Raw genomic sequence first — 19,322 nt, 5'->3', positions numbered from 1 at the left:
ATTATTTTGCCCCAATACCATTTAATTTCATCAATACAGAACTCAGTGAAAAGACATTAAAACTAGGGTGTATGTATGTCAGCCTAAGACTAAGTGTTACTCACAGTGAGGAAGACGGATGCTAGTAGCAGGATAACTGAGTACACCAGACCTTTATTGTTGATGAACACCTGGCAATACATGGAAAAATACAGTGTAAGAAAAATATCAATCTAAAGCCTACATGGGTTTCTTCATCTTAAGAACTTCCTGGCTGTGGATTTTTCCCCTTCATAAGAGCAGTAGCATACAGTCAATGCTATGAATAGCTTTTAAATAAATATAATAAATAAAACACATTAGTAATGAATTACAAACACTCTGGTTAATTAAAGACAGTCCATTAAACCTCACTTATCAAGCTGGATACCGACAGATTTATTCATAAATCGTTCATACGAGCATTTACACAAGAAATTTGGTATTCGTGAAAATCCTGAAATTTTGGAAAAAACATTCATATCCTACTCATGCTCCTCAGTGTGTGTAAATTTACTCATAAGAAGATTTCAACTTGTTCCACTTCAAATCATATAATTTACATGGATTACTGCACTATTATATATGGAGTATACTATCAAGTTTAAATAGCTTATGTTTATTATATTTGCAGCATTTAGCCCTTACCCTGAGTGATTTCTAAAAGTGATTTCTGTGTCTCTATCAAAAACACATCATCATGCTAGTTCACTAGGACAGGGAAATCAAGCCAACACAAATCCATAAATTAAGACAAATATCAGACAAATATTCATTCAATTATAACAGGACAAAAGCCGCCGTATAAACATGGACGAGCCACGTCTGTCTGCGCGTAACTGCAAGCCATAAACAAACGCCTCAGCTGACGGAAGATTAAGGTCACACTCATGACGTAAAAGATGTTTAAAGACAGGTATGAATTTTTCAGAGGGTGAAAGTTGGGTTGTAAATTGGTTTTGTTTGCTACGACATCTTCTTTTAACGCTGTGCAGCACTTCCCACACGGGACTGTGTGACGTGCTTGGTGTCCATGATCACTCGGGTAGAGTTTAAATGTCTCCTCACTTAAATCAAACCTAATTCAACATTTCTGTATTTTTTTCTGGTGCTGTTACACTGCAAAATATTTTTATTGGCTTAGAAGTGAGTCAAAATGTCTTCCACTTCTGCCTTTTTTACTTTTGTACTTTTTTACTTTCAATGCTCATTTCACACTCCCAGCTGCTTGACCTTTTATGGAGTTTTATGGGTGTCACTAAACGCAAATGAGCTGTGTCGGGAACGCGCTTTGCACTTTACGGGTGATCAACACACGCATGCGAGTATGAAGAAAATCAGGATTTCCTAAAGAAATCCTAAAGAAAATTTTAGTTGGCTTAGTTTGGCTTATGCAAACATTTACACAAACCTTTTTGACTCTATTATCCAGCACGTGTGTAAGATTTATGAAGCAGAAGTAAAACTGAGACAACGAACAGGTTTTAGCTGGTTTTACTGTCCCTTATGTTATTGCCAGCCATGAAAGAAGGAAAGCTAGACCATGTCCTAAATCTTAATTTAACCCCAGAGATAAACAGACATAGGTCAGATCTTTAAAAAAAAAAAAAAAAGGATTTTGCGAGTGTGTTTAATTTGCATATTTTTGTGCAAACTTTTTTCTTTTTTAAGTGTGCAGGCTTAAAATTTTTGCATGCATACTTAAAATTCTAGTATGCATACTTGATTTTCTAGTATGCATACTTGATTTTTAAGTATGCATACTTAACTTTTTAGTATGCATACTTATTTTTTAAGTATGCATCTTTTTTTAAGTATCAATAATTATTTTGTGATCAACTTTTTTTAAATATGCATATTATCTAACATACTTATTATTTAGTATTTGTACATATTTTCAGTGCTTTGTACTTTCATATTTCTATGCTTAAAGACGTCTATGTGTTAGTAGATCAAGTAAACCCTGCTTAGTTAATTAATCCATTGGATAAGTTAGGAAGCTTTAATTTGAGTAAGCAAATGGAAATGTGGAAATGTGTGGAAATGTGGAAATGTGTGGAAATGTGGAAATGTGTGGAAATCACACAAATGCACAAGCCACTTTTACTACTGCTGCTCTCTCTGTTGCACTACAATGTAACCAGGTCCACTTCCACAAATGCTGCTCTCTCTTGTTTTGCACTAAAATGTAAATATCTACACACTCACATGTGCCGTGAATGTCTATAGTGTACATACTGTATTTTATTTTATTTTATTGTATTTTATTTTACTTTTTTAATTACTTGTCTTGTTATGTTGGTTTCTCACACCATGGGTCTGAGGGAAACGAAATTTCAATCCTCTGTGTGTCCTGTACATATAGCAGAATTGACAATAAAGTTGACTTTGACTTTAAGTTGGCGTTGTGAGTCGTGTTGTTGCTGCATATTCCAAGGGATGCTGGTTCACGCCTCAGCTCTGCTTTCTTTCCTAGAGTTTCTAGATTCCTCCTGGGCCTGTGTGGGTTTCCTAGAGGTTCCCCAGTTTTCTTCCACCCCTTGATAACATGCCACATAATGGTTACGTAATGGTCTGACTTGTGAGACTACCACAACTCTGACCAGGACAAATCTGTTGCTGTTGTTGACCAATGAAATACCCAATACTAGTTTTTGGAGAACATCCTTAGAACAGAAACACGTGTACTGAATATCATTTTAACCCTATAATGCCAAATATATACTTAAAAATACATACTTAAAATTGTAGATCCCTCCTGGGCCTGTGTGGGTTTCCGAGAGGTTCCCCAATACTAGTTAAAAATATATATAAATGTATATAAATACCCAACACTAGTTTTTGGAGGACAGCCTTAGAACAGAAACACATGTCCTGAAATATCACTTTAACCAAATTTCCATGATATCAGTGTTTAGATGTGCATTTATTAAAACATGCAGTGAACAGTACTGTCCCCGATGTTATTGCCAGCCATGAAAGAAGGAAAGCTAGACCATATCGTAAATCTTAATTTAACCCCAGAGATAAACAGACATAGGTCAGATCTACAAAAAAAAAAAAAAAACATAATGGATTCTGCGAGTATGTTTAATTTGCATATTTTTGTGCAAACTTTTTTTTAAGTGTGCAGACTTAAAATATTTTGCATGCATACTTAAAATTCTAGTATGCATACTTGATTTTTAAGTATGCATACTTGATTTTTAAGTATGCATACTTAAAATTTTAGTATGCATACTTATTTTTTAAGTATGCATCTATTTTTTTTAAGTATCCATAATTATTTTGTGATCAACTTTTTTAAATATGTATATTATCTAACATATTATTTAGTATTTGTACATATTTTCAGTGCTTTGTACTTTCATATTTCTATGCTTAAAGACGTCTATGTGTTAGTAGATCAGGTAAACCCTGCTTAGTTAATTAATCCATTGGATAAGTTAGGAAGCTTTAATTTGAGTCAGCAAATGTGTGGAAATGTGGAAATGTATGGAAATGTGTGGAAATGTGTGGAAATGTGGAAATGTGGAAATGTGTGGAAATGTGTGGAAATGTGGAAATGTATGGAAATGTATGGAAATGTGGAAATGTATGGAAATGTATGGAAATGTGTGGAAATGTGGAAATGTGTGGAAATCACACAAATGCACAAGCCACTTTTACTACTGCTGCTCTCTCTGTTGCACTACAATGTAACCAGGTCCACTTCCACAAATGCTGCTCTCTCTTGTTTTGCACTAAAATGTAAATATCTACACACTCACATGTGCCGTGAATGTCTATAGTGTACATACTGTATTTTATTTTATTTTATTTTATTTTACTTTACTTTTTTAATTACTTGTCTTGTTATGTTGGTTTCTCACACCATGGGTCTGAGGGAAACGAAATTTCAATCCTCTGTGTGTCCTGTACATATAGCAGAATTGACAATAAAGTTGACTTTGACTTTAAGTTGGCGTTGTGAGTCGTGTTGTTGCTGCATATTCCAAGGGATGCTGGTTCACGCCTCAGCTCTGCTTTCTTTCCTAGAGTTTCTAGATTCCTCCTGGGCCTGTGTGGGTTTCCTAGAGGTTCCCCAGTTTTCTTCCACCCCTTGATAACATGCCACATAATGGTTACGTAATGGTCTGACTTGTGAGACTACCATAACACTGACCAGGACAGATCTATTGCTGTTGTTGACCAATGAAATACCCAATATTAGTTTTTGGAGAACATCCTTAGAACAGAAACACGTGTACTGAAATATTATTATAAATTTCCATGATATCAGTGTTTAGATGTGCATTTATGTGCATTAAGAAGGAAAGCTAGACCATGTCGTAAATTTTAATTTAACCCCAGAGATAAACAGCCATAGGTTAGATCTTTAAAAAAAAAAAAAAGAAAAATTCTGCGAGTGTGTTTAATTTGCATATTTTCATGAAAACTTTTTTTTAAATGTGCAGACTTAAAATTTTTTGCATGCATACTTAAAATTCTAGTATGCATACTTGATTTTTAAGTATGCATACTTATTTTTCTAGTATGCATACTTGATTTTTAAGTATGCATACTTAAAATTTTAGTATGCATACTTATTTTTTAAGTATGCATCTATTTTTTTTTAAGTATCCATAATTATTTTGTGATCAACTTTTTATAAATATGCATATTATCTAGCATACTATACATATCATTTTAACCCTATATACATAACACTGATAACATGCCACATAATGGTTACGTAATGGTCTGACTTGTGAGACTACCACAACTCTGACCAGGACAAATCTGTTGCTGTTGTTGACCAATGAAATACCCAATACTAGTTTTTGGAGAACATCCTTAGAACAGAAACACGTGTACTGAATATCATTTTAACCAAATTTCCATGATATCAGTGTTTAGATGTGCATTTATTAAAACATGCAGTGAACAGTACTGTCCCCGATGTTGTTGCCAGCCATGAAAGAAGGAACGCTAGACCATATCGTAAATCTTAATTTAACGCCAGAGATAAACAGACATAGGTCAGATCTACAAAAAAAAAAAAAAAACATAATGGATTCTGCGAGTATGTTTAATTTGCATATTTTTGTGCAAACTTTTTTTTAAGTGTGCAGACTTAAAATATTTTGCATGCATACTTAAAATTCTAGTATGCATACTTGATTTTTAAGTATGCATACTTATTTTTCTAGTATGCATACTTGATTTTTAAGTATGCATCTTTTTTTAAGTATCCATAATTATTTTGTGATCAACTTTTTTTAAATATGTATATTATCTAACATATTATTTAGTATTTGTACATATTTTCAGTGCTTTGTACTTTCATATTTCTATGCTTAAAGACGTCTATGTGTTAGTAGATCAGGTAAACCCTGCTTAGTTAATTAATCCATTGGATAAGTTAGGAAGCTTTAATTTGAGTCAGCAAATGGAAATGTGTGGAAATGTGGAAATGTATGGAAATGTATGGAAATGTGTGGAAATGTGGAAATGTGTGGAAATCACACAAATGCACAAGCCACTTTTACTACTGCTGCTCTCTCTGTTGCACTACAATGTAACCAGGTCCACTTCCACAAATGCTGCTCTCTCTTGTTTTGCACTAAAATGTAAATATCTACACACTCACATGTGCCGTGAATGTCTATAGTGTACATACTGTATTTTATTTTATTTTATTTTATTTTACTTTACTTTTTTAATTACTTGTCTTGTTATGTTGGTTTCTCACACCATGGGTCTGAGGGAAACGAAATTTCAATCCTCTGTGTGTCCTGTACATATAGCAGAATTGACAATAAAGTTGACTTTGACTTTAAGTTGGCGTTGTGAGTCGTGTTGTTGCTGCATATTCCAAGGGATGCTGGTTCACGCCTCAGCTCTGCTTTCTTTCCTAGAGTTTCTAGATTCCTCCTGGGCCTGTGTGGGTTTCCTAGAGGTTCCCCAGTTTTCTTCCACCCCTTGATAACATGCCACATAATGGTTACGTAATGGTCTGACTTGTGAGACTACCATAACTCTGACCAGGACAAATCTATTGCTGTTGTTGAACAATGAAATACCCAATATTAGTTTTTGGAGAACATCCTTAGAACAGAAACACGTGTACTGAAATATTATTATAAATTTCCATGATATCAGTGTTTAGATGTGCATTTATGTGCATTAAGAAGGAAAGCTAGACCATGTCGTAAATTTTAATTTAACCCCAGAGATAAACAGCCATAGGTTAGATCTTTAAAAAAATAAAAAAAGGATTCTGCGAGTGTGTTTAATTTGCATATTTTCGTGAAAACTTAAAAAAAGTGTGCAGACTTAAAATTTTTTGCATGCATACTTAAAATTCTAGTATGCATACTTGATTTTTAAGTATGCATACTTATTTTTCTAGTATGCATACTTGATTTTTAAGTATGCATACTTAAAATTTTAGTATGCATACTTAAAAATCAAGTATGCATCTATTTTTTTAAGTATCCATAATTATTTTGTGATCAACTTTTTATAAATATGTATATTATCTAGCATACTATACATATCATTTTAACCCTATATACATAACACTGATAACATGCCACATAATGGTTACGTAATGGTAGAGGACAGCCTTAGAACAGAAACACGTGTCCTGAAATATCATTTTAGCCAAATTTCCATCATATCAGTGTTTAGATGTGCATTTATTAAAAAAATTCTAGCATGCATACTTGATTTCTAAGTATGCACTTATTTTTCTAGTATGCATACTTAAACTTTTAGTATGCATACTTATTTTTTAAGTATGCATCTAATTTTTTTTAAGTATCCATAATTATTTTGTGTTCAACTTTTTTTTAAATTTTATATTATCTAGCATACGTATTATTTAGCATTTGTACATATTTTCAGTGCTTTGTTCCCTATGCTGTTTCCAGCCATGAAAGAAGGAAAGCTAGACCATGTCCTAAATCTTAATTTAACCCCAGAGACTTACAGCCATGGGCCAGATCATTTGAAAGAAAAACATAATGGATTTTACTAGTATATTTATTTTGCATACTTTCGTGCAAACTTATTTGTAAGTGTTTTTGGGTTAAGGGGATATGCATATGCACACTGCAAGAGCAGCACAGGAATAACAGCCCTTTTTTTAAAATTAAATATACAGTGTCCAGAATATACTTGTAACATGATTTTTTATATCCTTCCACCTAGAATTGGATCTGTAGCTGTTTAACCATCTCACAAGTATGTCCCAGCTCTTAAACAGTGAAAGAGTGCTCACCGATGATCCATGTTCGACCACAAGCGTTCTGAGCACCCATGGGAAGCCCAAACCAAGCAAGATGTCAAATATATTACTGCCTATTGAGTTAGACACCGCCATGTCTCCCATACCTGAAACACACACACACACACACAAAGGAAGAAATATTCTATTACTTTCTATTTTTATTCATCTGTGAGCCTGTCATGCTTCCTTGATTTTATACTATATTTACACAGGAGCCTGTATTATATAATACTCAGATTCTGCTCCTTTTGGTCTTAGCTGAACTTTTTTGATCTGTTTAGACAAGCTACGAGATTATTACGGTAGGTTTAGGTAGCAAAAAATGAGAGAAAAAAAGGCTTTTTGGCCCAAAAATTGTACTTAAGGTTCATCCATATGCAGACCTTACTGATATGAACAAACTGGAACTATTAAAGTCTCATTGTCTTCTTTGCATAATAAAAGAGCTGATTGTGGAGTGTAGCAGAGTGCCTATTACTGGTCACACTATTATCATTTTAGAGTCACAATCACTGTGCTGTAACTGATTACACCATGGTGGGGAGACCCACAGTGTGCAGAATAAACTAGCACAAATAGCAGTTCTGCCTCTCCATCTCACGTGAATATAAAGACATGTAACTACAATAAATAATTACTGTTGTATATACTGTTCTGTAAGCGTAATCATCAGTCAGTGAATCAGTGCGGTTAAAGACATTTAATTTATACCAGTAACTAAACAATAATGACTAATGAAACTAAAGATGTTTAAGGGAATAAGTATCTGTAACGCTACACCTACTTCTAGAACGAGAAGAATACAAGAATTAGAGTCATAGTTATCACGTACCTTGGCGAGCTACGATCAGGCTAGCCATGCAATCCGGCACACTGGTGCCCGCTGCCAAGAACGTGATGCCCATGATATAATCCGGGATGTCCAGCGTGTAGCTGATAATGGTGACCTGAAGAGACAAATATTTACATAATAGTGTTTAATATCATTAAGCTTTACTGAATTTTTCTGTGAAAAATGCTATAAATCATAAACAATAACTATAATCCAAGATGGCTTGTCAGCATGCCTTGCATCTGTTTTTATATTCGCACTGATATGACAGAGGTAGCAACATCTAGAGTTTAGCATTTATGATTTTTGGTCCCTTGCTACGGCGATATCAGAGCCTCTTGAAGACTACACTTTACTGCTTTTTCGGATAAACCAGCAGTAAATAAATTTCAGGCAGAATTCACTGAAGGGGAAAGGACCTGTGGATTTACGAGCCTCTGTCTCGAGAGCCAATAGAAACCAAGAAGGCAGGACTGTGATTTCTTTAGTCAGTAAAAAAATTAATAAACAAATGGAGAAGCTGCTTACTATTAAGTAGCAGTCACACCAGACTTTTGCCTCACTGTTTTCTTACTGTTGCTTGACACATATCCAAAATGAGCCATCTTGTCTACCAACATTCTGTTTTTCTCTCTTCCTGCCTGCAACATTGGCACCTTTGATATTTTGATGATACCACAGCAATTTGGGTTCTCTTACCATCCACACCATCAGGTAGGAGAAGATGGCAATCCAGAGCGTGGAGGTGATGAAGGTGACCATGAACCAGCGATGCCAGCGGGGCAGAATGCAGTTGGGCACGGTGTAGTACAGCAGCACACCCAGTGGCCATGATACTACCCACTTAACACGGGCTGCACAACCATCTGGCGAACACACAGTCATGATATGTAAATGATTATTCATTTACTACTTCCGATATAAAGATACAAATTAGGACTATCTATTAGATCCATAATGACTAGCAGGAGGTTTGGGATAACCTGGCAGACGGAGAGGTCTGAAGATTTCATCCCCATCCTCCTCTTCCTCAGGCTGAGGGTTATCTGCTTTCACAGCTCCATCTATGTCTATCCTCTCTCCATCCTGAAGGGGTCTCTCCACACTCCCTCCGTTCTCAATCCCTCCCGAGCCAAATGTCTTCACTGGGCTTCCCCTCTGCCCTGATTCCCTTATCAGCCTCTGTCTCTGAAAAACAGAGTCAACCGTTTCTATAACTTTTAACATCAGTAATAGGGTGATAGGTTGTCTCAGTGATATTGTATTATTTTCATTATTTTCCATGCTAGTTACTACAGATGTATGTATATCATATATATTTATATTAAAATATTTTCCAACATTAACGTTAAGGACTAGGGACCGGTAAACAGAAATTTTCTTAAAAATCCTTATAAAAAATTTTCAGCCCTTTTTTAAACCAGAAAGATCGTAGAAAAGTCTTGATAAAATGATTGTATTAAAGGTATTGCTCTTTATACCATAGAATTGAATTCTCAATTCTGATTGGTCAGATGTTTGTTTTGTTTATTTTTCTATAACAGCAGCTCTGACTGTAATGTCGGCTGTAATTCAAATCACGGGTTATATTAATACACTCATTAATGTTTCTGTACTAAGAACCCATTCACAGGGACTTACATGTTGCATGTAATTTAAGCCTAATAATAAATAAATTGAAGAAAAACATATAATCTTTGATATGGTGAAGATTTCTGTGAGATGTTTATTTAACATTTATGGAAGGAGTATCCGATTTCAGAGCTTTGTAACAGTCAGTGAATAAAGTCTGTCTTAAACATGAAGATGAGATCCTTTGTACATTTAAAAATATATTTTGCAGAGGTTTTACTATAAATTAAATAAAAGAAACGAACACTGCAGAGACATGAAGATAATAAATTTGATATATATTTCAAAACAGATTTATTAAGAGGATTGCTATTGAGTCCCCAGTACTTTATAAAAACAATGCATATCAATCAATGCAACACCATTTTTAATGATTTTCATCTGGTGTGATTTGGGGGTGGTGGGGAGGAGGGGGGTCTCTGTATATACAATACATACATATTTCAGACAGCAACCTAAAACTATGAAAACTTCTCTGTTTTCCACCAGTATCACTTTTATTTATTTTAAACAGCTGTGAAAAAGTGTTTCTTATTGTTTCTTCCAGTTGGAAACTAGTAGAAACATCCCAGACTGTTCTCCTGCTGGCTGTGCCACGCTATGTAAACCACAACACGTCAATCAGAAAATGACCTGTAGATATCAGTGATATCTGAATGCTGAGTGTGTGATGGTGTGTAGTGTATACTGATGGTGTGTAGTGTATCTCACTTCGCTGATGAGTACGCGGCCGGCCATGCTGAGACGAGTGCGAGGTGAGAAATGGGGCGTGATCATGATGCGTAGCCCCGCCTCTGGGAAAGAGAGCTGGTGAGGCCTGAGGATCAGCAGCTCATCCACCATCACTACTGGAGATTCCTGCTGTGCTGCGCCAGGCTGACCTGAGAACAGTACTGAGATATATTAACCTACACTGATCTGAGACCCGTACCAACATATATTAACCTACACTGACCTGAGAACAGTACTGAGATATATTAACCTACACTGACCTGAGAACAGTACTGAGATATATTAACCTACACTGACCTGAGAACAGTACTGAGATATATTAACCTACACTGATCTGAGACCCGTACCAACATATATTAACCTACACTGACCTGAGACCTGTACCAACATATATTAACCTACACTGACCTGAGAACAGTACTGAGATATATTAACCTACACTTACCTGAGGACAGTACAGAGATATATTAACCTACACTGACCTGAGAACAGTACTGAGATATATTAACCCACACTTACCTGAGGACAGTACAGAGATATATTAACCTACACTGATCTGAGAACAGTACTGAGATATATTAACCTACACTGACCTGAGAACAGTACTGAGATATATTAACCTACACTGACCTGAGAACAGTACTGAGATATATTAACCTACACTGACCTGAGAACAGTACTGAGATATATTAACCTACACTGACCTGAGAACAGTACTGAGATATATTAACCTACACTGACCTGAGAACAGTACTGAGATATATTAACCTACACTGACCTGAGAACAGTACTGAGATATATTAACCTACACTGACCTGAGAACAGTACTGAGATATATTAACCCACACTTACCTGAGGACAGTACAGAGATATATTAACCTACACTGACCTGAGAACAGTCCTGAGATATATTAACCTACACTGACCTGAGAACAGTACTGAGATAAATTAACCTACACTGACCTGAGGACAGTACTGAGATATATTAACCTACACTGATCTGAGACCCGTACCAACGTATATTATTCTACACTGACCTGAGAACAGTACCAACATATATTCATCCACAATGACCTGAGAAGAATCCTGATGTATTAACCTACACTGACCGAAAAACAGTACAGAGCATAAAAAGCTACAGTGACCTGAGAACAGTCCTGAGACATATTAACCTACACTGACCTAATACAGTACTGAGATATATTAACCTACACTGACCTAATACAGTACTGAGATATATTAACCTACACTGACCTAATACAGTACTGAGACATATTAACCTACACTGACCTAATACAGTACTGAGATATATTAACCTACACTGACCTAATACAGTACTGAGATATATTAACCTACACTGACCTGAGACCCGTACCAAGATATATTTACCTACACTGACCTGAGAACAGTACAGAGATATATTAACCTACACTGACCTGAGAACAGTACAGAGATATATTAACCTACACTGACCTGAGAACAGTACTGAGATATATTAACCTACACTGACCTGAGAACAGTACTGAGATATATTAACCTACACTGACCTGAGAACAGTACTGAGATATATTAACCTACACTGACCTGAGAACAGTACTGAGATATATTAACCTACACTGACCTGAGAACAGTACTGAGATATATTAACCTACACTGATCTGAGACCCGTACCAACATATATTAACCTACACTGACCTGAGAACAGTACTGAGATATATTAACCTACACTGACCTGAGAACAGTACTGAGATATATTAACCTACACTGATCTGAGACCCGTACCAACATATATTAACCTACACTGACTTGAGGACAGTACAGAGATATATTAACCTACACTGACCTGAGAACAGTACTGAGATATATTAACCTACACTGACCTGAGAACAGTACTGAGATATATTAACCTACACTGACCTGAGAACAGTACTGAGATATATTAACCTACACTGACCTGAGAACAGTACTGAGATATATTAACCTACACTGACCTGAGAACAGTACTGAGATATATTAACCTACACTGACCTGAGAACAGTACTGAGATATATTAACCCACACTTACCTGAGGACAGTACAGAGATATATTAACCTACACTGACCTGAGAACAGTCCTGAGATATATTAACCTACACTGACCTGAGAACAGTACTGAGATATATTAACCTACACTGACCTGAGGACAGTACTGAGATATATTAACCTACACTGATCTGAGACCCGTACCAACGTATATTATTCTACACTGACCTGAGAACAGTACCAACATATATTCATCCACAATGACCTGAGAAGAATCCTGATGTATTAACCTACACTGACCGAAAAACAGTACAGAGCATAAAAAGCTACAGTGACCTGAGAACAGTCCTGAGACATATTAACCTACACTGACCTAATACAGTACTGAGATATATTAACCTACACTGACCTAATACAGTACTGAGATATATTAACCTACACTGACCTAATACAGTACTGAGACATATTAACCTACACTGACCTAATACAGTACTGAGATATATTAACCTACACTGACCTGAGACCCGTACCAAGATATATTTACCTACACTGACCTGAGAACAGTACAGAGATATATTAACCTACACTGACCTGAGAACAGTACAGAGATATATTAACCTACACTGACCTGAGAACAGTACTGAGATATATTAACCTACACTGACCTGAGAACAGTACTGAGATATATTAACCTACACTGACCTGAGAACAGTACTGAGATATATTAACCTACACTGACCTGAGAACAGTACTGAGATATATTAACCTACACTGACCTGAGAACAGTACTGAGATATATTAACCTACACTGATCTGAGACCCGTACCAACATATATTAACCTACACTGACCTGAGAACAGTACTGAGATATATTAACCTACACTGACCTGAGAACAGTACTGAGATATATTAACCTACACTGATCTGAGACCCGTACCAACATATATTAACCTACACTGACTTGAGGACAGTACAGAGATATATTAACCTACACTGACCTGAGAACAGTACTGAGATATATTAACCTACACTGACCTGAGAACAGTACTGAGATATATTAACCTACACTGACCTGAGAACAGTACTGAGATATATTAACCTACACTGACCTGAGAACAGTACTGAGATATATTAACCTACACTGACCTGAGAACAGTACTGAGATATATTAACCTACACTGACCTGAGAACAGTACTGAGATATATTAACCCACACTTACCTGAGGACAGTACAGAGATATATTAACCTACACTGACCTGAGAACAGTCCTGAGATATATTAACCTACACTGACCTGAGAACAGTACTGAGATATATTAACCTACACTGACCTGAGGACAGTACTGAGATATATTAACCTACACTGATCTGAGACCCGTACCAACGTATATTATTCTACACTGACCTGAGAACAGTACCAACATATATTCATCCACAATGACCTGAGAAGAATCCTGATGTATTAACCTACACTGACCGAAAAACAGTACAGAGCATAAAAAGCTACAGTGACCTGAGAACGGTCCTGAGACATATTAACCTACACTGACCTAATACAGTACTGAGATATATTAACCTACACTGACCTAATACAGTACTGAGATATATTAACCTACACTGACCTGAGACCCGTACCAAGATATATTTACCTACACTGACCTGAGAACAGTACAGAGATATATTAACCTACACTGACCTGAGAACAGTACAGAGATATATTAACCTACACTGACCTGAGAACAGTACTGAGATATATTAACCTACACTGACCTGAGAACAGTACTGAGATATATTAACCTACACTGACCTGAGAACAGTACTGAGATATATTAACCTACACTGACCTGAGACCCGTACCAACATATATTAACCTACACTGATCTGAGAACAGTACTGAGATATATTAACCTACACTGACCTGAGAACAGTACTGAGATATATTAACCTACACTGATCTGAGACCCGTACCAACATATATTAACCTACACTGACCTGAGGACAGTACAGAGATATATTAACCTACACTGACCTGAGAACAGTACAGAGATATATTAACCTACACTGACCTGAGAACAGTACTGAGATATATTAACCTACACTGACCTGAGAACAGTACTGAGATATATTAACCTACACTGACCTGAGAACAGTACTGAGATATATTAACCTACACTGATCTGAGAACAGTACTGAGATATATTAACCTACACTGATCTGAGACCCGTACCAACATATATTAACCTACACTGACCTGAGAACAGTACTGAGATATATTAACCTACACTGACCTGAGAACAGTACTGAGATATATTAACCTACACTGATCTGAGACCCGTACCAACATATATTAACCTACACTGACCTGAGACCCGTACCAACATATATTAACCTACACTGACCTGAGGACAGTACAGAGATATATTAACCTACACTGACCTGAGAACAGTACTGAGATATATTAACCTACACTGACCTGAGAACAGTACTGAGATATATTAACCTACACTGACCTGAGAACAGTACTGAGATATATTAACCTACACTGACCTGAGAACAGTACTGAGATATATTAACCTACACTGACCTGAGAACAGTACTGAGATATATTAACCTACACTGACCTGAGAACAGTACTGAGATATATTAACCTACACTGATCTGAGACCCGTACCAACATATATTAACCTACACTGACCTGAGACCTGTACCAACATATATTAACCTACACTGACCTGAGAACAGTACTGAGATATATTAACCTACACTTACCTGAGGACAGTACAGAGATATATTAACCTACACTGACCTGAGAACAGTACTGAGATATATTAACCCACACTTACCTGAGGACAGTACAGAGATATATTAACCTACACTGACCTGAGAACAGTACTGAGATATATTAACCTACACTGACCTGAGAACAGTACTGAGATATATTAACCTACACTGACCTGAGAACAGTACTGAGATATATTAACCTACACTGACCTGAGAACAGTACTGAGATATATTAACCTACACTGACCTGAGAACAGTACTGAGATATATTAACCTACACTGACCTGAGAACAGTACTGAGATATATTAACCCACACTTACCTGAGGACAGTACAGAGATATATTAACCTACACTGACCTGAGAACAGTCCTGAGATATATTAACCTACACTGACCTGAGAACAGTACTGAGATATATTAACCTACACTGACCTGAGGACAGTACTGAGATATATTAACCTACACTGATCTGAGACCCGTACCAACGTATATTATTCTACACTGACCTGAGAACAGTACCAACATATATTCATCCACAATGACCTGAGAAGAATCCTGATGTATTAACCTACACTGACCGAAAAACAGTACAGAGCATAAAAAGCTACAGTGACCTGAGAACGGTCCTGAGACATATTAACCTACACTGACCTAATACAGTACTGAGATATATTAACCTACACTGACCTAATACAGTACTGAGATATATTAACCTACACTGACCTAATACAGTACTGAGATATATTAATCCACACTGACCTGAGAACAGTACTGAGATACATTAATCCACACTGACCTGAGAACAGTATCAAGATATATTATTCTACACCGGCCTGAGAACAGTAATGAGATTCTACATAACAATACTACTACTACTACTACTACCAATAATAATAATAGTAATAATAATAATTATGACAACAACTTTGTTTATATAGCACCTTTTATACATAAAATGGAGCTCAAAGTGGTTCACAATGGAAAAGATGGATAAAATAATAATAAAACAATAATAATGCAACACAACATTAATAATAAAATTAAAATATGATCTGGAGAACATTACTGAGATATATTAATCCACACTAACCTGAGTTCAGTACCGAAATATATTATTCTACACTGATCTAAGAACAGTACTAAGATATACTAATCTACGCTGATCTGAGAACAGTACTAAGATATACTAATCTACGCTGAACTGAGAACAGTACTAAGATATACTAATCTACGCTGATATGAGAACAGTATTGAGATACAGTATAACTGTATTTAGCTATAGTATATTACTCTACACTGACCTAAGAACAGTCCAGTACCATCACAGATGTACTGTTCTAAAACCGGAGTATGTATGACCTTTATACCTGGAGCCAAGAAATTTTCGTACTTTTAAATTTGTAGTTTGTATAAGTTTGTGTTTTAAAATACACTGACAAATGTCAGGCTACCAGGGCTCCCCACACTGTCCTCCCCAAACACACAGAGATCATCACAGATAATGATGTGACTGTTACCAAAAACACTGACCAAGTGCTGACAGCACCAAACACACACACAGACACAAAACATATGAACAGACTGATGCAACAGCATAAACACACACTGACTCGCACTAAATTAGGAAAAGAAGAGATGCAGCAGCAGCAGCAGCGTGGCGCCCCTGTCCAGAACAGCACGAGCTCCCCAGTAAAAAAAAGTGAGCTAATCAAAATACTATTTCAAAATATTTTTGTAAACTCTTTTAAAGAACAGAAAAACTAAATAGTCAAGAATACCATTTTACTGGACAAGTTCACATTTTGTAAACTATTATTTCAGAGATTGATTGCTTCTTATTATTCTGTGTAACACAAGGGTTTAAAGCCCACTACAAATGGATTTCATAAATTAAACTTTTTCCTTTTCTTGTCTCCAAACAGTACTGAAAAAGGCAGGAGGCTGCAGTTAACTCTTTATCATCAATAAGAAAAATTGGAGGTGTAAAAAATGATTAGACCTTTTCTTAGAAGCACCATGGAGGTATTGCAGTTGGCTCCATCCTCCACAGTGTCGTCGATTCGAGGGGCTTCTCCTCGCAGGCAGCACCGGCCTGGACCACCGCAATGGTGCTCCACGAAGCTCGCAATCTGACTGTTAAACCTGCACATGGGAAAGCAACATGAGCACACACACAGCAACAACAAGCTGTGTTCTCTAAAAGATCTAAAAGATCTACTAGTGCAACATGCTTTCAATACTGTAACTATTCAATGTATACAAAAATGACAAAATTCTAGTACAGATGAGTGCAAAAGTTTGCATCCCATGGTTTCTGGCTGTTGAAAATGTAAATGTACCTCAATTATCTTCAAAAAATACAATTCCAGGAACCTAAAACTAAAATGTGGATGTTTCCTCCAACAAGGCAACATCAGATTCAACATAAAAAAAAGTTTTAAAAGAACCAAAACCAAGGAGTCAGAAAGACCCTCTTGGGTTTAGAAGTTATTAGAGAGTAATTATTTTACATTTAGAAACGAAGATACAAACCATTAAACTGATATTTTGTTTTTTAATATCTTAAGACACTATTTGTGTATCATAGTAACAATAAGGGAACTCATTATCTTAATTCACCTTGAGTTACTAAAGATTTCACTTGTGAAAACATGTGCCTGCTTGTTAAAAAAATCTACAGTCTTATTTACAGGGTCTACATAGGATTGTGTCTTTCACATGATCAGCATGGCATGTGCTGTCCAGTTTTGCACGTTTGCCTTAATGAATATGTAATTTGGGTAGTTTCTCCCTAAAAGTACAAAATGCAGGGCCTTATCTGGGCAAATAGATTCATTCTGTACCTATAATTTACCACCTTAAAGTCACCTTAAGAATGGCAATTATGTCACAAATTAAGACATACAGAGGGCATGTATTAAATTTGCAGTAACCTGATTCCACTGGCTGAAGACAAAAATACATACTATACTAAATTAGTAAGAAGTTAATCTAAATTATGCCTTAGTAAAAATAATCAGAATATAACACACTAATGTCTACAGTCTTTTATTCATTTACTTATATCATATTTTGAACAGTTTTTGGACTCGTCTCACTGCTTTGTCTGGTGTTATATTGCGTTTTTGTTTTATTCTTTTGGGAGTTTCTTTGTTATAAGAACTTGCAGGAGCTACTGGAAACATTTATCACACACGAAAATCTCATTTACACACTGTTTCCTTCCCCGATGTTGCACATGATATAATTCTTCCAATTATACTTTTTTTAAATTACCTGCAACACACTCACTATTTGAGTGAAACTTTTATGCATTGCTCATTGGGGTCTTATACAACTGCTGACTTCTCAAATCTGATTGGTCAGCAGGTGTTGATTAATTTTCAGTAGCTCCAGCTGCAAGGTAAATCACAAGTTTATATCAATGTGCTCTCTCGAATGCGTTATTGTTTCTGTAGTAACACCTTACACAAGGATTTGTAATGTGGATGTTGCGCATAAACAGATTAAAAGAATTGTGTGTAATTGTTGATGATGTGAAGTTTTTTGTGAGGAGGCGTATCACACCGTAACACTACGCCCTGTCGTGTTTTATTCCTTACTTAGTAAATCAGGGTATAAATGTCTTGGTATAAATTTGTTTTCTTCATTGTGTCCTAAGGGTATGCAAACTTTTGCACTCAACTCCACATGACTGCATTCACTCACTTCATGATGAGAATGTAAACTCCGTACATGGAGATCAGGAGCATGGACTCCCACCTGGAAGAGTGTACACAAGACAGATAAATAGAGCTCAGTGCCAGATACATGCTCCATTTGGAATTTGTTCGTTTGGACCAAAGCGTGATAAATGCTGTGTGAAATATCCACAGTGATGCTCAATGACTGCACTTGCTGTTTTAAAGGAGGAAATAATGTTCGCTGATTGTTCGTTCTCCCCTTTTAATAAGCTTGAGATTGTGACTGATTTCATTGCGAAGGCTGTTCTGTGTAAGCAAAGCGCAGGGGTAATAAGCCTGTTTGATG

General features: G+C 36.2%; 1 protein-coding gene across 1 annotated transcript in view; it reads right to left on the bottom strand.

Moving 5' to 3' along the window:
• Positions 1-19,322, bottom strand: part of LOC113531397 (sodium/potassium/calcium exchanger 3) — a 53,114-nt gene that overhangs the window by 3,918 nt on the left and 29,874 nt on the right. Inside the window, exons 9-16 of the mRNA XM_026922138.3 lie at positions 19,002-19,055; positions 17,293-17,435; positions 10,470-10,639; positions 9,110-9,314; positions 8,826-8,992; positions 8,127-8,241; positions 7,286-7,398; positions 105-170 (exon numbers count right to left, since the gene is read on the bottom strand). Coding sequence (XP_026777939.3) covers positions 105-170; positions 7,286-7,398; positions 8,127-8,241; positions 8,826-8,992; positions 9,110-9,314; positions 10,470-10,639; positions 17,293-17,435; positions 19,002-19,055 — 1,033 coding nt within the window. The remainder of the gene's footprint in view (positions 1-104; positions 171-7,285; positions 7,399-8,126; positions 8,242-8,825; positions 8,993-9,109; positions 9,315-10,469; positions 10,640-17,292; positions 17,436-19,001; positions 19,056-19,322) is intronic.

This window comes from Pangasianodon hypophthalmus, chromosome 27 (genome assembly GCF_027358585.1).
Source record: "Pangasianodon hypophthalmus isolate fPanHyp1 chromosome 27, fPanHyp1.pri, whole genome shotgun sequence".
Taxonomy (NCBI): Eukaryota; Metazoa; Chordata; class Actinopteri; order Siluriformes; family Pangasiidae; genus Pangasianodon; species Pangasianodon hypophthalmus.
This window is presented reverse-complemented; position numbering and strand designations above follow the sequence as displayed.